The sequence below is a fragment of the Bombina bombina genome, chromosome 3 (assembly GCF_027579735.1).
Source record: "Bombina bombina isolate aBomBom1 chromosome 3, aBomBom1.pri, whole genome shotgun sequence".
Taxonomy (NCBI): Eukaryota; Metazoa; Chordata; class Amphibia; order Anura; family Bombinatoridae; genus Bombina; species Bombina bombina.
The window spans coordinates 18,303,831-18,330,108 of NC_069501.1; the positions used below are offsets into that span (position 1 = coordinate 18,303,831).

At 36.6% G+C, this 26,278-nt stretch overlaps 1 protein-coding gene across 1 annotated transcript; it reads left to right on the plus strand.

Moving 5' to 3' along the window:
- The first annotated feature begins 14,863 nt into the window (after positions 1–14,863).
- Positions 14,864–16,266, plus strand: LOC128651470 (transmembrane protein 19-like). The gene is given in 1 exon segment (XM_053704511.1): positions 14,864–16,266. A coding segment is annotated over 1 exon segment (1,011 nt). The 5' UTR covers positions 14,864–14,991; the 3' UTR covers positions 16,003–16,266.
- Positions 16,267–26,278: the final 10,012 nt, after the last annotated feature.

A 26,278-nucleotide genomic window follows, 5' to 3' on the forward strand; every position in this document is an offset into this window, starting at 1 on the left:
AGTGGTTTTGAAATAGCAAAGTGTTTCTTGTATTTATTTCCCTATAACTTGGAAAAAAAGCAAAGAACTTGTAAACATTGGGTATTTCTAAACTCAGGACAAAATTTTGAAACTATTTAGCATGGTTGTTTTTTGGTGGTTGTAGATGTGTAACAGATTTTTCAGGGCCTGCCAGGGCACAGTGTCACACCAGTGCAACTCATATCTGGTGTAACAGTAGTGTACATTAAAAAAAAAATACAATTTTGACTGTAATAGATTGAATAGCAGTTAGTTGTCTGCAAGCGTGTGTGTCAGGCCTACAGCGTCTACTCTGCCAACTTCTGCCAGTGCACAGTGCCACTCATATCTGTTGTCACAGTAGCTTGCACGCATAGTACCACTAATTGAAAAAAAAATTACAGACAGAGGCAGGCCACCCCACAGGGGCCGTTGTGGTCATGGTGCTGTGATTCCCTTTGGCCCTAGAATAATGCCCAGTGTTCAGAGGCCAAGTACCCTGAAATCGAAAAGTTTTGAGGACATAGTTGACTGGCTAACACAGGACACCCAATCTTCTACAGCTTCTGCTCGGAACCTTGACGCACCATCCTCCTCCAGCTTAGCTTCGGGCACCTCTCAAGTTACCACTTGCCCGCCTGCTGCCACCACCAATACTAGCACCACAGCCGCTTCACTTGATCTGTCAGAGGAGTTATTTACACATAAGTTGGAAGAAATGAGTGATGCACAACCATTATTGCCAGAGGATGTAGATAACAGGGATATGTCTCAGTCAGGCAGCATTACACACATGGACATACGGTGTGATGATGATGATGTTGTACCCGCTGCGGGAGTTTGGTCTGTCACTGTGAAGCGGGTGTAACCCTTACACTACCTGATCGATACAACATCATACCTGATGTTTTAAAGCATGTTATTCCAAACAATTTAGGAATGTTAGGTGATTTATGCCCTTTATGGATTAAAACCAGACTCTGCATCAACTATGTAATTTTCCATGGGAGTTTTGCCATGGATCCCCCTCCGGCACGCCACAGTCCAGGTGTTAGTCCCCTTGAAACAACTTTCCCATCACTATTGTGGCCAGAAAGAGTCCCTGTGGGTTTTAAAATTCGCCTGCCCATTGAAGTCAATGGCGGTTCGCCGGGTTCGCCGGTTCGCAAACTTTTGCGGAAGTTCGTGTTCACCGTTCGCGAACCCAAATTTTTATGTTCGCGACATCATTATTGAGGAGCCTTTATTAGTCACTTTAACATATTAGTCTAGTTGAAGTAGGTACATGGGTCATACTTGGGCGACATATATCATCTAAAGCAAACTAATCTTTACATGTTTATGCTTTAATTTATACGTTCTTATATTCACTTCTATATGTTTTAATGTTCGCTTGAGTATTATCCCTATACAACAACTGTACTTATGCAGTTTTATTTTAAGCGGTGTTTACCCGCTGGTATATTTGATATAAGGCAGGGGGCTGACTCAGGTCCTCTATTTGACTAACATGCGCTTTAAGTTTTTACCTATATCAATAGGTCCATAAGAGACCTGCTAATTAGTCTGTCATGCTAGCATCTAAAATGATAAAATGAAGGTTTCAGAAGTGTACCATTTCTCAAATAATATGTTTTTCATCTATACCATTATTTTGTACTGTATTATCTGAATGTACATTAAGTCATTTTCTATCTGTTGTCAAATGTGCAAAACCTTAATAAAAAGTTTATAAAAAAAAACAAAAAAAACAAAACAAATCCCTAATATTAAAAAAAACACACACCCAGTGTTTTATGTTATGTCATGTGACAGAAAAATACAAGTAGACAAAAATATGACTAATGTCATTGCTTATATATGTTGCTGTATGGGATGATTTAAAGGGACACTGTACCCAAAAATTTTCTTTCGTGATTCAGATTGAGCATGAAATTTTAAGCAACTTTCTAATTTACTCCTATTATCAAATTTTCTTCATTCTCTTGGTATCTTTATTTGAAATGCAAGAATGTAAGTTTAGGTGCCGGCCCATTTTTGTGAACAACCTGGGTTGTCCTTGCTGATTGGTGGATAAATTCATCCACCAATAAAAAAGTGCTGTCCACAGTACTGAAACCAAAAAAAAGCTTAGATGCCTTCTTTTTCAAACAATGATAGCAAGAGAACGAAGAAAAATTGATAATAGGAGTAAATTAGAAAGTTGCTTAAAATTGCATGCTCTTTCTGAATTAGAAAAGAAAAAATTTGGGTTCAGTGTCCCTTTAAGCTTTCAAAACATTAGATGGCCTGGCCGGCTAGCTGGGCCCCTTAAACAATAACCACATACAAATACTATGACAAAAATTTAAATGGATACTGATGGCAAAACAATGATCTCCCTTTCATTGCATAGATTATTAATAATAATAATAAATATGCACAAATATCTTGTTCTGTCATGGTGGGCAACCTTGGTTTTCTGTCTTTTCAAAGTTCTGATAAAACCAACCTCATTCACTGAGATTTCTTTCATCTCAATTCTTAGTATAGCTTTTTCTAACAGACTCATTTGTGCCCTATGGAACCAGAAATACACCTCACCAAGTCTATTAGAGAAGAAAGATTACAAGAGAACTGGACATCTATCTAAAGAAAGGAAGTCGGATCTCAGAGGTTGAAATATCTGTAGGAACCTTTCAGTTGCTGGAAACATACTTAAAGGGACATTAAACCCAACATTTTTCTTTCAGGATTCAGATAGAGCAGCAATTTTAGGCAACTTTCAAATTTACTTCTATTATCAATTTTTCTTCATTCTCTTGCTATCTTTCTTTAAAAAAGCAGGAATGTGATGCATAGGAGCTGGCCCATTTTGGTTGAGAACCTGGGTTATGCTTGGTTATTGGTGGGTAAATATAAGCCTCCAATAAGCAAGCTCTATCCATGGTGCTGAAGCTAAAATGGGCTGGCTGCTAAGCTTTACATAAAGATAGCAAGAGAACAAAGAAAAATTGATAATAAGAGTAAATTAGAAAGTTGCCTAAAATTGCTGCTTTATCTGAATCATGAAAGAAAGAATGTGTGTTCAGTGTCCCTTTAACCATCTTGTTTTTACATGACTTAACAGATCTTGTTCCATTAACAAAATCACAATATTTTTTGAATGATGCAACATGAACAGCGTATATGGAAAAGTAATTTTACACTTTAATTACAATAGTTTGAACATGAACTGAAAGGCTGTCAGCATCAGCTTGTAAGGAGTTATGCAAAATATGGGCAGGACCCCCAACAACTTCATATGATCTTCACAATTTACATTTTAATTTGCTAAAAGTGACACTTACACTTGTGTTAAATTTGCTTAAGAGATACCAATGTTTTCTCAAAACTGCAAAGATTTTTTCAGTATGTGTAGTATATTCAGATGTAAAAAAACACTTTATTTTCAACATTTCTATGTTCCTGTCTGACACCCACCTTGTCAGTGTTAGCCAAAATCTCTTCCTTACATTTTTCAATAACCAGTGATGGATAACCTCTTTCTGCAATAACCTATTGGCCATCTATTTTAAATACCTCAACTTTCCTCTCCTTTCACATTACAGAGTCCTAATAAAATTACTCCTAGGTATCCTTTAAGGAGTAAAACTTTCATAATGTAGCAATGTATTCCGTTCAGTTGTGTTACTATATAAGTCTGTAAATAAACCTTTTTATATACTGTTGTATCCAAGAAATTGACCTGTAGTGTAAATGTACATAATATAAATGTCACACAATCAGTGTACTGATTTAAACAATCTACAAATTCTTGTAAGGACTCAAATGTGCTCCACACATCAAACCTGTTATCTATAAAACAAAGTCAGACACTGCAAATTTTTGAAACACCAAATTACTACAAATGGTTCGTTTCTCAAATTGATTTACAAATAGGTTGACGTATAATGGGGCTACATTGGAGCCCATAACTGCCCGCTAACTCCACTCGACTGCTGTCTGTGTGCGCATATTACAAAATAAAAATATTTATCACTTATACACGCTAACCCGACGCGCGCAAAGAGCAGAAGTTAGAATATCGTGATCACGTTAACGTACTCTCCCAATGACTTCAATGGAGAGAGAAAAGTGAATAAAAAACATTAAAAAAACGAACACTTATACTTGTGTCGAATTGCCATAAGCCCCCTACTCTAATAGCCCCTAAACCACCACATAGCCCATCGAAATGTTTCCACTACACTATTAACCCTGTAAGCCGCCACAACCTCCATCACAAAGTAACCTAATACAATATCAACCCCTAAACCACCACAACTCCCATTGCAAAGTAACTCACTAACATCTAAACCCCCTATGTTACCCCAGAATAGACTAACCTTACCTTTAAAAAAAAAGGAAAAAAAATTACCTGAAAAAGTTAAAAAACCTAACCTTATCTTTAAAAACAATAAACCTAGCATTACTTAAAAAAAATAATCCATTAGTTAAAAAAAAAAAACTAATATTGCATTACTTAAAAATAGAAAAATCTACCATTACAAAAAATAAACAAATTACCAAAAAGAAAAAATCAGTTTTGCCTATTGTAAAACCCCACTAAACTCCTTTAAATAATAAAACCTTTACTAACCCTAAACTACAGATATAGCCCTTAAAAGGGCCTTTTGTAGGGCATTGCCCTAAAGTCTCAGCTCTTTTTGTTAGAGAACAAAAATACAAACCTCCACAATTATCAACCCACTCCCCTCCCCCCCACAAAACAATCTAAAAAACAAAAAACTACTCTAAAAAGTATTATTAAGGGCATTTGGCTGGGCATTTAGGTATTTTGATGCCCATTAAAAAAAAAAAAAAAAAAAAACAACAACCCTAATGTTAAAAAAAAAACAGTAAAAAAAAGAACCTAACACTAAACGCTGAAGATGGACGTAGTCACCATAGATAAATCAGGGCGGCAGCACTCCATCTTCATCCTGGCGACAGTCCATCTTCTTGTCTTCATCCCAGTGGCGGTTTTCTCCTCATACATCTTATCTTCATTTCCGACGTCCTTTTCATGCCATCACTAGCCGTAAAGTAATGCTAGTTTTTTTTAACTAATGTAAGCTTTATTTTAAGCAATGTTAGGTTTTTTTTCAGGTAAGGTAGGGTAGTTAGTTTTTTTTTTTTATGTTAAAATATTTTTTATTATGCAAAATACATCACATCACATATTGATAAGCATTAATATTTCAGTACATCAGAAGATCATTGGATATTACATCAATGTGGTAAATGTTCATCGTCCGTCCTCTGTATCAAACTTTACAAGTGACTGTAAGTTGAGATATCAGTCCACAGCGTCCATACAATTTTATATTATACAGCATAATGTGACTTCATTGCAGACATCAGGGACTGATCCCTGATCTGATGCACAGAGCAGAACAATATTTAACAGAGATGTTTTGCATATTATTTTCAAAAACAAATAACAAAGGAACAACTTAAGTAAAAAAAAACAAAAAACAATATTACAAAATAACAAGTAGTCATTTGAAGAGCAGTCTTGTGTGTCATTGCCAATTGGCACATTCAAAGTTATACTCATTATGGGGGATGAAATATCTGTTAAAACATTTCCATGTCAGTTTTTTCCGGTATATAATAATTATCTTTCTGTAGCCCTAATTTGGGGCCTTGAGGCTACTAGTAATTCATCTAGTTTGCATTAACCAGTAAAACCAAATTTTGTGGTATGTATCTACATTTCCCAGGATAAAAGCTGCGGTTCCATGGAGTTTATGTGTCAAACTAATTCTATCCAGAACCTCCTGCCATATTGGTGCCCTTTCCCTCCAATACTTAGCAATGCATAGTCTTGTAGTTTTTTTTTTTTTTAAAAGGTAAGGTTAGTCTGTTCTGGGGTAACCTATGAGGTGTTAGGTTAGGAGGTTTAGATGTTAGTGGGTTGATTTTCTTTCAGTGTTTTGGTGGTTTAGGGGTTGATAGTGTAGTGGGTTACTTTGCAATGGGGTGTGGTGGTTTAGGGCGGGGTTAAAAGTGTAGTTTAGTGCAACTGCTTCCTCTGGTAAAACTTTTTATGCAACCTTTAAGGTCGTGTAAAAAGTTTGAGCGGTAAATGCGATTGCGTTTGAGCGATCACATTTACTTTTAGCTTATAATATGAAGGATATCACCGCTCAATGCCGCCCATAGAAAATATGGGGAGCGTAAATCACCATGATTTTACGCAAATGAAATTGCAGTAATTTAAACAGCGTGCCTCTTGTAATATGGATTTTAGCGTAAAGAACACCACTATCTTGAGATTGTGTTAACGCTCTAGCGCTAACGATACCGCTCCACTGGTAATCTGGCCCTATGCTGTTTGAAAATTGAAATGCCCATGTGGGCAGAGCTATGTTGGGGAGACTATATGTCCTGTTAACGATAGAATAAGTGCTCACAAATCTTCCATAAGGGGTAAGGATATGACATTACCAGTATCTTCCCACTTCACCACAGTGGGTCATTCAGTGAGTTAAATGAGATTCCTTCCAAGTAATAGACCATATTCTAAAAATAAGGAGGGGTGGAAACAGGGAGTTAATGCCTAAGAAAAGGAATGTCTGGTAGATCCACCACCTAGGTACATCCTATGCGTTTAAACAGAGATTATGATTTGCATTTATTTTATAAGCTTGGATTTAGGAGTTTGATTTGTTTGTAAATAACTGAAATATACTGTCTAGCTTATTTTTAGGTGAAATGTTTTAAATCAGATTCTTCTAGGTATCCAGGTGATTATGTTTTTATAAGAAAAATGACCACTAGGAGGGGGTGGAGCCTACTCTCATAGCAGCAACACGCGTCTCTGTGAAGCTCCCAGTCAATGAGTGTCTTGATATAAGTTTTCTACAGTAATAATACTATTTTCTACTCATCTGAGGACACTTACCTAGCTAGGAACTGATATATGCTCAGTATTGAGGATCTGATCATGTTTCTGCCTATGCTCTATGGCAAAGATGTGTGACAGGATCTCTCACAGTGGCCTGGCAGCCATTTTTATAATTAGCCGTGAGGATCTTAAGAAGCGACCCTATGCTGAGACTGAAGCATAGATCTGGGGCTGCCACACAATTACCCCCCCCCCGCAAACTCTGGGGTTACGACATCCTGCAATAGGATAGTTGCTCGAAGGAGCACTCACTGGGCCTTGTACATAGAAGCGGGCACTTTATTCCACTGCGCAACTGTATGTGTATTTGCCAAAATTAACTACCAAACTCTCAGCAAAAATAACTATGAAGGGAAAGGCCTTGGAAACAGCAATACTTGCAATGCTTGAGGATCACTATCAGAGACTCCATAAGCTCATTGGCAAGTGTTTTTCACCAAACCCACCATCCGAACAGGGAGCGATGAGTGTATTGACCTCAGCCCTGGAGCCACACGACACTGATGTCAGTTACATTGATAACCCACACTATGCAGTACAGAGAAGCCCTATGCTAAAAAGTGTTGAGATGAACAACAAATCGGCTTCGTCTGAAGATTCCCCCGAAAATCCTCAATTCCGAAACCGTCAGTTCCGCAGTACTGAATTCCTGGCCCTATCAATAGCACATCAATGATTTGGGCGCTTTGGCCTGATAGTACAGAGGACTCTCGTCTTGAAAGGCATATGCGGTTCTCACCAGAGACATAATCCGGTACATGCCTCCTTTACAAAACAGCCATGGGCCATAACGGAATGGAGAAAATCTGGGATCGGTTAGACCTCCATACTGAGGGATCTGACATAAGATCGACACTGCAGGTTTGGTAGTAACTTGGCCGTCCTGAAAACGGATTACAACCAGCCATATCCTGTCCTATTCATTGACTAGGATCTAACTGATATGACTGTTATGACTGTCCCTGCTTATTAGAAGAACCATAAGTCATATAGGGTCCGGTTTACTTTAATGATGGCTCATATGCCGGATGTTTGTGAGACCCTTATATTTCACACTGCTCCATATGTTACTATGGACAGGGGCTCTAGAGTTCTTTGCTCACACGATGCATTTAGCCTGAATCACACCCTTGACTATCTACTTATTTATAATCTACCTGTAATCTGTATTTACCTATTGAAAGTGGTTGACAGTCCCTCTTCATATACCTATTTCCCAAGTCACCATTTGTTTGCCTACATCAATTTTCCTATTTAAATGAATGTATATAGTTGGGGACTAGTTACTCCTAGGACGGGTCTGTATTGTTATACTGTTATATACATAATTCAGAATTTTATAGAAGGGGGTTATTTCTTCTAAAGTTGGATTGGTATTTATCATAAAAACTTGTATTCCACGTATATCTCCTAGCTCTCTTAGGTTACTAGTGCCTTAGGTGAACGAGGTTACTTATGCCGCTTGGGGGTCTGAAAACATCACTAGGGACCACCCTGGGATCCTGCTGTCTGCGGCTGAGACAGCAGGTCAAAAACATTACCAAGGTTTATACCAAGGTGGCATATTGAGTGACACCTAAATAGTACCCACCTACTAGCTGCTTTACAGTAAAAATACATTTCCACCAGGATGCAACGCATTAACATATATCCAGAACCTAAGAGAAAATTTTAATTTAAGTGAAGGGGTACCACCCCACCTTTGAGAATTTTGAATATGTCAGCACTTCTCTACACATGCTCTGTTGGGAGACCCTAGCACAATCCTAAAAGTTACTTTTTAGCCTCCTTAACTAACTACTAAATCTAAGTCTGTGCTAACCCTGAGCCATATAATTTTTACCCTTTATGCATGGGGTTAACAACATCTGCACTCTGTCCCCACTACATAAGATGAGGCTACTGTCTTATCAAGCCAGTGTATACTTGCCAGTGAACCCCACTACATTTTATCATCTTAGTCTGTATTTTCACGACAAACAACAATAGCTGACCTCAGTATATGTATAGCCTTTACTGTTTACAATAGTGTGTACTACATAGCCTTTATGATGTTATTTAAATTGATGGATTAGAAGTGTCCCTTTCACTCTCATATTCAACTATAATCATAGCCTATACCAGTATATTTAATTTATTCTCCTACAGCTCATATCAACAATCCCAGTCGCTAATACTCGTTACTATATTAAAGCTTCATTGTTTATCATACCTATAGATAGATCACATAAAACCAAAATTAGGTTCTTCAAAGGAGACACAAGAGTGGTTTCCCTTTGTTATCCCATTATAGTTATGCATGCACTGCTTTCTAGAGGGGTCCAAAAATGGCCCCATTTGACTTCTAGTGGGTCCAAAGTTTCTTAGGCAAATTTGACTGTATTTGAAGTGTAATTTGTCCTATGAATGCATGATCTTTTACCAGTCGATAATTATTGTTGCATGCCTTGCAAAGAACCTCAATAAAACATTTTTTTTAAAAATGACCACTAGATGGCTGTAGTGTAAAAGAAATTACATTTTGAAAAAAGGATACATGGTCATTGAAAGAGTTAAATATTAACACACAGGTGCTATATAAGGAAGTGAATACCAGAGTACTGTATCATGATTAAGGGCTGTACAGGCCAAAACTTAGCTGTTTGATGTGTTAACTTATGTCACTAAAATAAAGGAACTTTTTTTTTCATTATTCTTTTTATTGAAAAGAGATTTTCAGAAACATAGGTACATTGTATGTATGTCAAGAATATTACATTTGCTATTGCCAATGCCAGAGCAAAAGTTAATTTTCAAACAACTTATTAATTGAATAAGGCACTTTATAAATCCTCAAATCCGATGGGAATATAGAAACTTTTCAAATTTTTTAACAGCTCTTATCTTTTTTTTATTTATTAAAGGGACATGAAACACAAAAAAAAATATTTCAGCTTTCTAATTTACTTCTATCATCTAATTTGTTTAATTCTCTTGGTATTATTTGTTGAAGGAGCATTAATGCACTACTCGTTTCTAACTGAACACATGGGTGAGCCAATGACAATCAGTTTATATATGCAGCAACCAATCAACAGCTAGAACCTAGGTTCTTTGCTGCTCTTGAACTTGCCTAGATAAACCTTTCAGCAAAGAATAACAAGATAAGGAAGCAAATTAAATAATAGAAGTAAATTGGAAAGTTGTTTAAAATTGTATTCTCTATCTGAATCATGAAATAAACATTTTGGGTTTCATGTCCCTTTAAGTTAACCCCAAACTCTAACCATAAATAAATAAGACATTAAACTTCAGATAACATTATGCATTGTAGTATATCATAAATGTTGTATCTCACCGCTATAGTTTGCAGTGATGATATCGAGTGGACAGTGGAACCCAAAGGAAAGTAAAGAATGAAAAAAAAAAAAAAAAAAACTCACATCACGGAGAGTCAAAGAGATGATCCCACTCACCTCTAAGTGATGCTTCAAGAAACACAACTGATGGGCAGAATGGAGTTAGTAAAGGCCTTTGTGCTTTTAAGTCAAATGTAAGGATTAACTGATGCCATTTACGTAGAGGAAGTGCCAATCTATTCTGTACATTTAGTCTTGTTTCCATTTGTTCAATAAAAATGTGTGCTTTTAGTAGGTTTCTAATCTGTGAGATAGAGGGGGACCGACTGCGTAGTCCAAGATTTCAATAAACATTTCCTGGCAATTAAAACTGTAAGAGGTTGATCACATTTATTTTATAAACCCCATTGAAGAAATAAAATGTGATTATGGGGTAGATTTATCACAGTGCGAGCAGACATGATACGATGTAGCTGTACATCGATAAATGCCGACAGCATACGCAGTTTGCATTTATCATTGCACAAGCAGTTCTTGTGAACTGCTTGTGCAATGCCGCCCCCTGCAGATTTGCGGCCAATCGGCCGCTTGCAGGGGGTGTCAATCAGCCTGATCACATAGGATCGGGCGGATTGAAGACCGCAGCCTCAGAGGCAGCGGACAGGTTATGGAGCTTCAGTCCTCAGACCGTTGCTTCATAACTGCTGTTTCCGGCAAGCCTAAAGGCTCCAATATAGAATCTTCTTCCATTGGCCTACTAGAGGACAACTCCTAAAGTAATGTAAAATATTTGGGGTACCCAATTAGCGAGACCCTGTGGAGTCAAATATGCTCTGTGTAAAATCTTAATCTGCAACTCTCTTAAAGGGATAGTAAATTCCAAATTAAACTTTCATGATTCAGATAGGACATCCAATTTTAAACTTTCTATTTACTTTTATAATCACATTTGCTTTGTTCTCTTAGTATTTTTAGTTGAAAGCTAAACCTTGGTAGGCTCAATGCTGTTTTCTAAGCCCTTGAAGGCCGCCTCTTATCTGAATGCATTTGACAGTTTTTCACAGCTAGATGGAGTTAGTTCATGTGTTTTACATAAATAGCATTGTGCTCATCGCACAATGCGCATCGCAAACACTAAAATAAATTTATTAACCCCTAATCTGCCGCTCCGGTAATCACCGCCACTATAATAAATATATTAACCCCTAAACCACCGCACTCCCGCATCGTAAACACTAGTTAAATATTATTAACCACTAATTGCTGCCCCCAATATCATCGCCACCTACATACACTTATTAACCCCTAATCTGCTGTCTCTAACATCGTCGCAACCTACATTACTGTTATTAACCCCTAATCTGCTGCCCCCAAAATCGCTGCTAATATACTAAAGTTATTAACCCCTAAACCTAACCCTAAGTCTAACCCTAACACCCACTAACTTTAACATAATTTAAATTATTCCAAATAAAAATTACAATTAATACCTAAATTATTCCTATTTAAAACTAAATAAATATTTACCTGTAAAATAAAACCTAAGTTAGCTACAATATAACTAATAGTTATATTGTATCTAGATTATGTTTTATTTTTATTTCACAGGTAAGTTTGTATATATTTTAACTAGATAGATTAGTTATTAAATAGTTATTAACTATTTACTAACTACCTAGCTAAAATAAATACAAACTTACCTGTAAAATAAAACCTATCCTGTCTTACACTAAAACCTAACATTACACTACAATTAAATAAATTACATTAATTAAATACAATTAACTAAATTACAAAAGAAATAAACACTAAATTACACAAAATAAAAAAGAAATGATCAAATATTTAAAGTAATTACACGTAATCTAATAGCCCTATCAAAATACAAAAGCCCCCCAAAATAAAAAAAACCCTAGCCTAAACTAAACTGCCAATAGCACTTAAAAGGGCCTTTTGCAGGGCATTGCCCCAAAGAAATAAGCTCTTTTATCTGTAAAAAAAAATACAAACAACCCCCCAACAGTAAAAGTCACCACCCTCACAACTAAGACCCCCAAATAAAATCCTATCTAAAAAAAACCTAAGCTCCCCATTGCCCTGAAAAGGACATTTGGATGGGAATTGCCCTTAAAAGGGCATTTATCTCTTTTACATTGCCCAAAGTCCCTAATCTAATAATAAAACCCACTCAATAAACCCTTAAAAAACCTAACACTAACCCCCGAAGATCCACTTACAGTTTTTGAAGACCGGACATCCATCCTCATCAAGCCGGGAGAAGTCTTCATCCAACCGGCAAGAAGTCCTCAACAAAGCCGGGAGAAGTCTTCATCCAAGCGGCAAGAAGTCGTCCTCCAGGCTGGCAGAAGTCTTCCTCCAGACAACATCTTCTATCTTCATCCTTCCGACGCAGAGCGGCTTCATCTTCAAGACATCCAGTGCGGAGCATCCTCTTCTGTTGACAGCTACTGAAGAATGAAGGTACCTTTAACCTTTTGCCGCTGTTATGCCACTGTATTTCGTCACAACGGCGCTGGGCTTTAAAGCCGTTATGACGGAATACAACGTAATAGCCAATGGCTGTCCTGAAGCCTACTGCGCCTGCAGGATTTGATCGTGGTCTGGAGGGCGTTCCTAGTGCCATCGGGACGCCCCCCAGACCCGATCCCATAATTGAAATCTCGCAATCGTTTGCACAATCGCGTAATTTCAATTTGTCTACATCGGAACAGTTGTTCCGATGTAGACACTTTAATCCAGTCACAAAAGGGTTAATGGACGTCACCCAATAGGAATTCAAGGGACGCCATCTTGGATGACGTCCCTTAAAGGAACCTTCATTCTTCAGTAGCCATGAACAGAAGAGGATGCTCCGTGCCGGATGTCTGGAAGATGGAGCAGCTCCATGTCGGAAGGATGAAGATAGAAGATGCCACTTGGATGAAGACTTCTCCCGGCTTCATGGGGACTTCTGTCCGCTTGGATGAAGACTTCTCCCGGCTTGATGAGGATGGATGTCCGGTCTTCAAAATCTGTAAGTGGATCTTCGGGGGTTAGTTTTAGGTTTTTTAAGGGTTTATTGGGTGGGTTCTATTTTTAGATTAGGGACTTTGGGCAATGTAAAAGAGCTAAATGCCCTTTAAAGGGCAATGCCCATCCAAATGCCCTTTTCAGGGCAATGGGGAGCTTAGGTTTTTTAAATAGGATTTTATTTGGGGTGTTGGTTGTGTGGGTGGTAGGTTTTACTGTTGGGGGGTTGTTTGTATTTTTTTTATCACAGCAAAAAGAACTGATTTCTTTGGGGCAATGCCCCACAAAAGGCCCTTTTAAGGGCAATTGGCAGTTTAGTGTAGGCTAGGGTTTTTTTTTTATTTTGGGGGGCTTTTTTTATTTTGATAGGGCTATTAGATTAGGTGTAATAATTTCTTTTTTATTTTGTTTAATTTAGTGTTTATTATTTTTTTGTAATTTAGTGTTTATTATATTTTGTAATTTAGAATTTATTATTTTTTGCAATTTAGATAAATGTATTTTTTTTATTTAATTGTAGTGTAATGTTAGGTGTTAGTGTAACTCAGGTTAGGTTTTATTTTACAGGTAAACTTGTATTTATTTTAACTAGTTAAAATAAATACAAACTTATCTGTAAAGTAAAAATAAACCCTAAGCTAGCTACAATGTAACTATTAATTATATTGTAGCTAGCTTAGGGTTTATTTTACAGGTAAGTATTTAGTCTTAAGGCCAGATTACGAGTTTTGCGTTATGGCTGCCTCGCTGCTAACTTGCAAGTTATTTCCACCGCTCAACTTTAACAGCGCTGGTATTACAGGTTTGCGAAAACCCAGCATTAGCAGGCAATATTGCAGCGTTGAGCTCCTTTGAGCTCCATACTGCACCCAAATACCAGCGCTGCTTTGAGCTGGTTTTACGTGCTTGTGCATAATTTCCCCATAGACATCAATGGGGAGAGCCGGCTAAAAAAAAGCCTAACACCTGCAATAATGGAGCGTAAAGATCCGTAACACAGCCCCATTGATTCCTATGGGGAAAGAAAAAGTTATGTTTAAACCTAACTCCCTAACATAAACCCAGAGTCTAAACACCCCTAATCTGCCGCCCCCAACATCACAACACCTACATTACACTTATTAACCCCTAATCTGCCGCCCCCGACATCGCCGCCACCTACATTACACTTATTAACCCCTAATCTGCCGCCCCCAACATCGCCGCCACCTACATTACACTTATTAACCCCTAATCTGCCGCCACCTACATTACACTTATTTACCCCTAATCTGCTGCCCCCGACATCGCCGCCAACTACATTATACTTATTAACCCCTAATATGACACCCCCAATGTCATCGCTACCTACCTACACTTATTAACCCTTAATCTGCCACCCCCAACGTCGCCACCATTATACTAAAGTTATTAGCCCCTAAACCTAACCCTAAATCTAACCCTAACACCCACTAACTTTAACATAATTAAAATAAATCTAAATAAAAATTACAATTAATACCTAAATAACTCCTATTTAAAACTAAATACTTACTATAAAATAAACCCTAAGCTGGTGCAAGTGTGCATTTGATCAGTGGCTCGGGTTTGTTTTTTGTATACAGGTGTCTCCTGCTAGTGGAGATGGATAACAGACGGAAGTCAAGGCAGCTGAAATGTTATAGTCAGGCACTCTGTTAGACTGTCCTCATGCTTTTTATTCAAGACAACCTCTACAAAGAATCTGTAAAAATGATGATGAACATTGTCCTTTTGTGTATGATCCTCTGCATATCGTTGTCCTTCTGGATAATATCTATTACTGCAAGTACATATTACGGCACACTAAGGCCCATCTCTCCTTAGCGCTGGTTGGTATCTGTAGTAATCCCAGTCATCATTGCATCTCATGGATTAAAAAGGAAAAGCTTGGATCATAGCGGTGCCCTTGCAGGGTTACTTGTTGGCTTCATCTTGACTGTTGCCAATTACAGCTTTTTTTCAGCTTTGTTTATATTTTTCTTTACTTCCTCCAAACTCACTAAATGGAAAGGAGATGTTAAGAAGCACTATGATTCTGAATATAAAGAAGGTGGACAAAGGAATTGTGTGCAAGTTTTCTGTAATGGTGGCGTCCCTACAGAGTTGGCTTTGCTGTACATGGTAGAAAATGGTCCTGGGGAAATACCTATTGACTTTTCCAATGAATACACTGCATCATGGATGTGCTTATCACTACTGGGAGCAATCGTTTGCTCAGCGGGTGATACATGGGCTTCAGAGATAGGTCCTGTACTGAGTAAAGGTGCACCAAGGTTAATAACTACCTGGGGAAAAGTTCCTGTAGGTACCAATGGAGGAGTCACTCCAGTAGGTCTCATTGCAAGTCTTCTCGGTGGACTGTTTGTGGGAGTAGCATATTTTCTAACTCAGCTTATGTTTGTGAATGATTTGGACATTGCAGCTCCACAGTGGCCAATTGTAATTTATGGTGTAATGGCTGGTTTACTTGGATCTGTAATAGATTCCTATTTGGGTGCAATCATGCAATATTCAGGTTACGAGGAAAATACAGGGAAGATTGTCAATCAACCAACCACTAATTCAAAGCTTATCTCTGGGAAACCTATTTTAGACAATAATGCTGTGAATTTATTCTCATCCATACTTATAGCTATACTTCTCCCTGGAGCTGCATGGAGTTTTTGGCCAAGAGCCTGAACTACATTAATTCTTTTGAAATAAATCTAAAAAAACATAGTACTTAATGAGAAATAATCAGTGCATGTTATGAAGAGTTATGTGATATGGGACACTGGTTATTTTCCTATATAAATAATGTCGAGCAATCATATCAATTCTCTGTCATTGGCTTGCATTCTAGTTGCCTGTTCTATATATTCTATATGAAATTGACAAAAAAAATAAGCGGGCATTATTGCATTATGTTTGAAGAAAGAACTGTTTACATCTCTTATTGACAAATTATCGCACTTAATCGTCTGCATTTGTTTTAAAATGTTAATGTTTGTAGAAATACCCTTTAAAAAAGTACTAACCACTTCATTGGGTTAGGTTTTGTATTAAACTTAAAATGTATACAAGGAGTTAATTTTATTAATTTAAACTTAGGGTGCCATTTTTCGTTCACTAGTGAAATAGAACAAAAGAGCTCTGTTTTTACATAAAATAGCTTTGTATTTTTTTTGTTTCTTTATGTTCACTATTGTTAATTATAGCTAGTAAAAAATGTAGATCAGTCCATTCCTTCACTGTTTTTAAAACCTTGTTTTATTTATATAATTATTAAAAGAAAAATATAGGTAATGGTTAATTAGATAATTTGTTCATTCACTTATTACACAGCATGATGACCTATGTTTTCAAATTCATATAATACATGCAGAAAAATTATTCTGTAATGTTTGTCGAGCATTTGGCTCTCACTTTATCTAACTTGTGTAGCATTAAATAAAATGCAATAATGGGTAAGAAAGTTAAATATAAAAAGTAAAAAAATTAGTGATAGCCATTCTCACATTTTTAAATGTATATATATTTTTTATTTTTATTATTCCTGTAAAATCACAGAAATGTTATACTGCATCATTGTCTAGCGGACATTACCATGCAACACTTTTAGACATTCTATGTGTGCCTCAACTTTACAACACACAGCATTCTCTTATATTTATTACTTTTTTCTATATATGCTGAAGTAAGAAATATATAGGACATAATAAGAATTCTTAATTCTATATAGAACTTGGACTTGGATTTTTCATACTATGGTGGTATAATTTCACTGACTATATATTATAACTTCCTAAAGAGCTAGGATAACCCTGCTCAAGTTCCCTTTCTGTTATTCTGTTGCATTAAATGATGCAACACCATGAACAAGGAAATCAAGTTATTAATCCTGGTTGTAATAATCTTATTAATACTGTGTACTGTAACTATGGAGTGTCTCTGATTTCACTCAGAAATTTCATATAGAAGAGGCCTGAAGCAATTTCGGTTGAGCATTTTATCATTTGTGTAGTTGTTAGATGGCCATTTTGCTAACTTTATTTGTGCTTCACTTGGGTTGCCTAAAGACAGAAAAAAAGAATCCTGTACAGTTCTCAGCAAAAATGTTTCTGAGCCACTTTCTGTAACTGTGCATTCCACTGGTGTTGGACTGTAATGTACTGAGTCCTAACTGAAGGTACAATTATTCCACAAAGTATTGAACGCCTTGACTTGAGAATAAACTTTTTGAGATGATTCAACTCCAAAACGTACTCCCTTAATATATACACTTACCTCTGATATAGTGTAACAATGTGCTCCTCTAGGGGACAGGGTTGCATATCTGAATGGAGAGGAGGGAACCTCCATTTTAGGTAGGTGAGAGGTGATACAGGCAAGATTGAGAATTGGAAAGATTCTGCAGGAAGCAGTTCAGTCAGGCTAAGCTAGCTAGTGGTCAGACCCCTACATTACACTAAAGGCTGTTTTTTTTTGTTTGTTTTTTTGCACCCTACTATATCTTCCTTGGTGGAGAAACTGCAGGTGGCACCTTTCAGATGATCTTGACAAAGTTGATTGCATTTAATCTAATCTCTGCTGCAGAGGATGGAGAGAGGAGCATTGACCTTCAGTAAGGAGAACCATGCCTCCAGAGTTCCTTAATCTGTAGATGACATTGCACAGCATTCTAGGCCAGGAATTCTGTCATTCCATATTTGTTCCAAGTTTTTTGTTTTTTACATTTTGCAGCATTTTTTTTTATCTTTTGCCATTAAGCTTTTTTGTTTACAATCTGTGTCAATCTTTCCACAACATTCACAGAATTTTGTTTGTTTTTGTTTTTTTGCCACACATTATGGTATTTCACCGTTTAATGTGCTTAAGTTTACTCTATAATTATGTTTGGTGCAATGCTCATCTTTTCAGTTAGGTGTTTTCTAATTGTATGTAAGCATCTTCCAATGTTTCATACATCTGGTGTGCTACCTGGATTTTTCTTATGGAGAGACTGCTGGATTCTGAATGTGTCTTTGTTTCTGACTTTGTGTATTATTTGAATTGTGTTACTGGACTCTGACTTTGCCATTGTTCCTGAACTCTGTGTGGCCTGGTTTGTTACTGATCACACTTCTGATTATCTTCTTCCCTGTATTCTGAATTGCATCCTTGACTCTGAATCCTTTGCTATCCCTGTAGCAGTATTTAGATGCCTATATAGTATCAGGTTGCTGAATTGTTGAGGGCAACTTGTTGCTATGGGTCCTCTAGGTTTTTATTTGATTGGAGAATTAAAGAAAATATATTTTAAAGAGACTTTGTGGAATAATTGTTTCTTCCAAGCAAAATATTGCTGGAAGCTGCAAAGGAAATCACAAACCATGAGTGAGTGATAAGAAATAAGGAAAATATGTTATAATTTTTCATGGATATTTCCTAAAGTTATTTAGTATCTGCACTAATGTTTTAAGGAAGAGTTTCGAGAGTTCTGCTATATTATCCTTTTTAATGGTGATGAAATTAGGGGAACTCCTAAACATTTTGGGTTATTGGCATGGTATAAGAATGGAATAATTTTAAAGAAATTGCTAGCAGTTAGTCCTTTGTATATTGGCATACATTTGTAGTTAGTTAATATCACCTTTTGTGCATCCTTTAGGGTGCATGAAGAATGCTAGGTTAATATGGGTCTGCAGTGGCACTTCTTAAAATGTCTCTGCTTTTTTTAATTACCGTTCGCTCAATACAAATCTGAATGTTGGGGGCATATGGGTGGGTTATGTGTTTCAAGATAGAGGGAAGTCTTTGCTGAAAAAACATGTTGGGCTAGGCAAAAAGGGGTCAAACCACAATGTACTTAAAATCGACACATCCTTGGCTTGCTTAGAAGAGGTCTGGTTAGAAAGTATTTTTTTTTTTTGTCACAAGGTTTTAACGGTGTCTTAATTATTCTAATCTTAATTTGGTTTTCCTAGTTTCTTGAGACTTTTAATTAGAAATTGCTGGAAGCATGTGAGGCGATCTTTTTAGCCCTTCATTGACTAAGCTTTAAGTTGCACTGGTAGGAGTGGTTCTTAAAGATTAAGATTAAATGATTATTAGCTAATGATGATTATTGATCCAGAATGCACATCACTGCAATTTTATTCCTTTGATTAGGTGGTACAGCTGGTAAGGGTTTCTAGAAAAGGAGTATTGATAGTGGTAGCTGACATTGAGACTGACTTTTGTTACCTGTCTGATTATTTGATAGCTGACTAGGATGGTACTTCTAAGATGTGTTCTGCGTTGATATTTGGCTTCATATCAGTTGTTCTACCTTGTTTACCTGATGCAACTGTGGTTCATTTTTATAACATTTTTTGTTTTCTTTTTGTTTTCTTTATTTTTCTTAAGGTTCACCATTGCAATAGTGGTTGGTAGGCCATTCCTCCATGTGGTGAGCAAGTAGGAGAGCAGTAAGGAATGATGGGCTACATCTGGAACTATTCTGGCTGCAATTTAGAGGGTTAAGATGGCAGCACGTATTGCATAAGTTAATTTGTATGCTAATTTGTTTGGCCCATCTCAAAAATGATTTATTCATGCAGTTTGCAGTGATTTAATTTGTGAGTTTTTTTTAAAATTTAGAAGGAACTTGTTAGATTCATTAAGTAGGATTTAGGAATATTATTAAGATCTAGTTTTCACGGGTAATTATGTTCGAAATACATATGTGTCACTGGAGCTTAGCTAGTTACCTTGTGAGAAAGTTAACAAATGTATGTCTAGATTATTTAATACATGGGGAAGGGGTAGCTTTAATGCTTAGATGGTTTGATAGGGAAGGAGGCCAATATTTCTCTTTTGAAGGATGAGGTTCACCTTTAAAAGTAGTTTTTAGTCCTACATTAGGAAAGTAGTGCACAACTGGATGGAGGTGACAAGAATGTGCCAGAGGTGCTTGCCCAGAGAGGGGTATGAGGCTTACTTTGACAAGGTTGTTACTGATGGGGACTCATAGGGTGGTTACTCCCAGTTTGTTGGGATCCCATCCTACAAATAAATTATTACCATTATACCATAACATGGAAGTGGTTCTTTTCTCACTCGCTAATAAAGTTGTGGCCTTTGCTGTACCTAAGCCTAGTTGTTTTTTTATTTGTGGGTAGATTAGGGAACTGGGGTTTATTAGAGGGCTGAATTCAGATCAAATTGGTCAAGCACAGAGAGCAGGCAGTGTTGCACCACTTAAAGGGACAGTACACTTGAGATTTCTAAAAAAACATTTTTCTTTTTAGTTTTCTGTAATGAAACAACCTTGCAATATACTTTCATTATTTAATTTTTCTTCTTTTCATGTAATTCAACTCTGAATTGAAGGGTTTTGTCATTCTCAGAATGCCCATAAATCTTGGTTCTGAGCTTTTAATGGCATGAAACATTTTATATTTGCTTCTGTAATGTTATCTGATAAAAAAAAACAAATTTAATCAGTTATGTATATTGTCTTATTAAAGTCCGAAATGAATGTTTTAGTTGAAGGCTAAAGAATGTGAATGTAAAGGATAAAATGTTTAGTACACAGCTGGTAGCTTTGTTAATGAATAATCATTGGGATGTGAAGAATGTTGCAAACTATTGATTAGTGGAGCATAAGTTATATGTATATACCAACTCTTGGGAGCGATGCAGGGGCTAACCTGATAGGACCCAAAAACATGCCACCTCCAGCACCATACGGAAGGAGAGTTGTGACCCTTGATTAATTGTTGTCTGTTTATGCAAAGTTACCTTTGCTGATCATCTTCAAGCCTTCCCATTGACTTTGTTTTATTTCTGCCATTTTGCATACACTTAAACAGTTTTATCATTGGTTAAAACAATTTATTAGTACTGCTATTTACAGTGTTCTATTTTTAGATTTGTTGTTTTCACAGATTGGAATGTTTAGGTAATGTTTACTCTTTAATGTATCATTTTTCATTTATTAATTTCAATAAATTATGATTTATTTCTAATAAATTCCCATGCTTTCTTATATAAAAAACAAACAAAAAAAAAACAAAAAAAAAAACCCTAAGCTAGCTACAATATAACTAATAGTTACATTGTAGCTATCTTAGGTGTTATTTTTATTTTACAGGTAAGTTTATTTTAACTAGGTAGAATAGTTACTAAATAGTTATTAATTATTTACTAACTACCTAGTAAAAATAAATACAAATTTACCTGTAAAATAAAACCTAACCTGTCTTACATTGACACCTAACATTACACTACAATTAAATTACATTAATTAAATACAATTAACTAAATTACAAAAGAAATAAACACTAAATTACACAAAATAAAAAAGAAATTATCAAATATTTAAAGTAATTACACCTAATCTAATAGCCCTATCAAAATACAAAAGCCCCCCAAAATAAAAAAACCCTAGCCTAAACTAAACTGCCAATAACCCTTAAAAGGGCCTTTTGCAGGGCATTGCCCCAAAGAAATAAGCTCTTTTATCTGTAACAAAAATACAAACAACCCCCCCAACAGTAAAAACCACCACCCTCACAACTAACACCCACAAATAAAATCCTATCTAAAAAACCTAAGCTCCCCATTGCCCTGAAAAGGGCATTTGGATGGGAATTGCCCTTAAAAGGGCATTTAGCTCTTTTACATTGCCCAAAGTCCCTAATCTAAAAATAAAACCCACTCAATAAACCCTTGAAAAACCTAACACTAACCCCCGAAGATCCACTTACAGTTTTTGAAGACCGGACATCCATCCTCATCAAGCCGGGAGAAGTCTTCATCCAAGCGGCAAGAAGTGGTCCTCCAGATGGGCAAAAGTCTTCTTCCAGACGGCATCTTCTATCTTCATCCTTCCGACGGGGAGCGGCTCCATCTTCAAGACATCCGGCGCGGAGCACCCTCTTCTGTTCACGGCTACTGAGGAATGAAGGTTCCTTTAAGGGACTTCATCCAAGATGGTGTACCTTGAATTCCGATTGGCTGATAGAATTCTATCAGCCAATCAGAATTAAAGTTGAAAAAATCCTATTGGCTGATGCAATCAGTCAATAGGATTGAGTTTCAATCCTATTGTCTGATCTAATCAGCCAATAGAATGCGAGCTCAATTCTATCAGCCATTCGGAATTCAAGGGACGCCATCTTGGATGACGTCCCTTAAAGGAACCTTCATTCTTCAGTAGCCGTCAACAGAAGAGGATGCTCTGCGCCAGATGTATTGAAGATTGAGCCGCTCCGCGTCGGAAGGATGAAGATAGAAGATGCCGTCTGGAAGAAGACTTCTGCCCGCCTGGAGGACCACTTCTTGCTGCTTAGATGAAGACTTCTCCCGGCTTCATTGAGGACTTCTACCCACTTGGATGAAGACTTTTCCCAGCTTGATGAGGATGGATGTCCGGTCTTCAAAAACTGTAAGTGGATCTTCGGGGGTTAGTGTTAGGTTTTTTTTAAGGGTTTATTTGGTGGGGACTTTGGGCAATGTAAAAGAGCTAAATGCCCTTTTAAAGGCAATGCCCATCCAAATGCCCTTTTATGGGCAATGGGGAGCTCAGGTTTTTCAGATAGGATTTTATTTGGGGTGTTAGTTGTGTGGGTGGTGGGTTTTACTGTTTTCCCCATAGGAATCAATGGGGCTGCGTTACAGAGCTTTACGTTCCATTATTGCAGGTGTTAGGCTTTTTTTGCCGGCTCTCCCCATTGATGTGTATGGGGAAATCATGCACGAGCACGTAAAAGCAGCACTGGTATTTGTGTGCGGTATGGAGCTCAATGCTGTCATGTCGCCAGTTTTTTGGAAAACCTGTAATAGCAGTGCTATTACAGGTGAGCGGTGGAAATAACTTGCAAGTTAGCAGCGAGCCTGCCATAAAGCAAAACTTGTAATCTGGTCGAAAATTATTGACCCCTAATCCGCCAATCCCCACATTGCAAAGTATCTAATAAAGTTATTAGCCCCTAGACCTCCCCCACCCAAAATTCAAATGATCTAATTACACTATTAACCCCTAATCTGCCAACCCCCACAATGCAAACTACCTAATAAACCTATTAACCCCTAAACCGCCAACCACCCACAACGCAAACTACCTAATTAACCTATTAACTCCTAAACCGCCAACCCCCCACAATGCAAAGTATCAATCTAATCTATAAGCTCCCTAACGTAACACCACCTAAATTAACCTCAATTAACTACAATTACATAGAATAAAAAAAGACTACCTTTAAAAATAAAAAAAAATAAAAACCCTAAACCCTAAACTAACACTAAACTACTAATAGCCCTTAAAAGGGCCTTTTGTAGGGCATTGCCCTAAGTTTAACAGCTCTTTTACATTGAAAAATACAAATTACCCCCTAAAAGTAAAACCCAAAGGTAATCCTCCATTAGTATAATTGCGGCCCAACTGATCTGCAGTGATTCTTGGCTTACTGCCTTTCCAAATGAAATACCGTGCAGCAGAGTTAAGGAGTTTGAGGTCAGCTTTTATCAATAATAGTGGTAGCATAATTAGAGGATAAAGTAACAGAGGTAAGGAAGTCAGTAAACCTATGCTGCAAGAGATATAGGCAAAGAAACCCAGCCCCTCATCAAGTCATGCAATTTACGGTAAAGTCGAGTGATGTTGAGGGAGTATAATTTTTGGGGATTAGAATGCAGCTGAACACCTATGTAGGTCAATGAGTGTTTAGCTACTGTGAAGAGGTATAAGCTTGTGTTAATTTTCTCTTGTTTTAACTAAAGAATCTCAGATTTTTGCATGTTTATTTTATATCCTAAAAATAAGTCGAAGGTATGCAACATTTTCATAATATTAGGAATATGTGTCTTTGGATCTTGTACAAACATGAACATATAATTCTCATAAAGAGCAATATTCTGGAAATCACCCCCAACATTAATGCATGGATCACTTTTCTAAGTTTGATAGCAAGAGGTTCAAGTGCTATGTTGAATAACAGAGGCGGCAGAAGACAACCTTACTCATACCTCTTTAAAGTGCTACAGTGGGGGAAATATATTATTAATAAGAATGTTTGCAATATGTGTGGAGTACATTTTGGTAAGAAAGGTAAAAAAAGGGCTAGAAAATTAAAATTTTTGCATAGTGGTAAATAAATGTGTCCACTCCACCTGATCCAAGGCCTTCTCTGCATCCAAAGACCATGGAAAAGCCTCCGGTAAATCAGACTGAGTACCAATTTGTCCCTTTGTCCAAAAATACTGAATAACCTGTAATAATCTCTTAACATTCACCACCGAGAATCGAGCAAACATGAAGCCGGTCTGATCTTCATGGATCAAGTCTGGTAGAATAAATTTTAAACGCTCTGCTAAAAGTTTTGTTTATTTTATAGTCCGAGTTCAATAAGGAAATCGGACAATATGACTCGGGGAAGCAAATTATATTTTCCAGCTTTCAGAATAAGAAAAATGTGGACTGCTGAAAAGCAAGCATTAGGAGTAGTGTTACCATATAAATAAGCAGAGAAGAGGTTGGTGAGGTTTGGCGCAATCTGGATTTTGAGTACTCTATAAAATTCTATAGGAAGTCTATCAGGACCTGATGCTTTTCCTAGGGAGAGGGACTGAATGGTTTTAAGTACTTCACCAGTAGTAATCTTAGCATTAAGTTTGCAGTTCAAAATTTTCAGAAAATGAATGTTCGGAAGATCTGGGGAGTTTAGTATACAGTTTACAATAATAGGCAGCAATTGATTTAGAATCTTTCACTAGCTTCCTTTTATCTTTAATTGCTTTGCCTTTGCATTATATTATATTGGAATTCGATATCTATATTTCACATTCGAATTCGAAATATAATATTCTAATTTGATTCAATAATATCACATTCTATATAGAAATGTAATATTCGAATTCAATAGGATATATCACATTCGAATTCGAAATATAATATTCGAATTTGATTAAATATATCACATTCTATATAGAAATGTAATATTCGAATTCGATTGACTATATCACATTCTATTTGTAATGTGATATTCGAATTCGATTTAAATTTCGAAATAGTATTTTCTTTTGTAATGTACTATTCAAATTTGAATTACTTTTAATAATGCTGTTATCTTATAAATATTCGAAATATTCGAATTCGATTTTAATTTTGAAATAGTATTTCTAAGCTACAATTGTATTTTAAAATGTAATATTCGAATTCGAATTATTTAATATTCAAATTTAAATATTTAAATCAAGTTATTCCCTCCCATATGTAAATGTTATAAATAGATGTAGTTCTTAACATTTCATTTGACAGGTTTAGTTTGGGAGAAGGACGTACTGGTTTTGTGGTCGTGTACTTGTGTTGGATTATTTGGATACAATTTTTTTTCTATATACTATTATCTATTTGCTCCTGTGGCATCTTTTTTTGGAATTTTGTGTGGACACATTACACAACTGTGGAGGGTGGACTGCACACTGTGAGAAGACGCATTTGTTAGCTTCATCTTCAATCAATTTCATCAATATTTGTAGAGGTAATATGCGGTCTATTTATTTTTATAGGCAAAATACAGGCCATATTTTCATGCTGTCTTAACTAGAGCACTGGTGAAATAATCAGTACCTATGGTGAGAGCCAGTTTAGTTACCATTGTTACTGATTATTTTACCTGTGCTCCAGTTAAAGTGATATGAAACAGATTTTTTTTTTTTTTCATGATTCAGATATATCTTTCAATTTTAAGCAACTTTCTAATTTACTCCTTTTATCATTTTTTCTTCATTCTCTTGGTATCTTTATTTGAAAAAGCAAGAATGCAAGCTTAGGAGCTGGCTCATTTTTGGTTAAGCACCTGGGTAGCGCTTGCTGATTGGAGTATAAATGTAGTCATCACCAACCAGCAAACGCTACCCATGTTCTGATTCTGAACCAAAAATGGGCCGGCTCCTAAGCTTATATTCTTGCTTTTTAAAATAAAGATACCAAGAGTATGAAGAAACATTG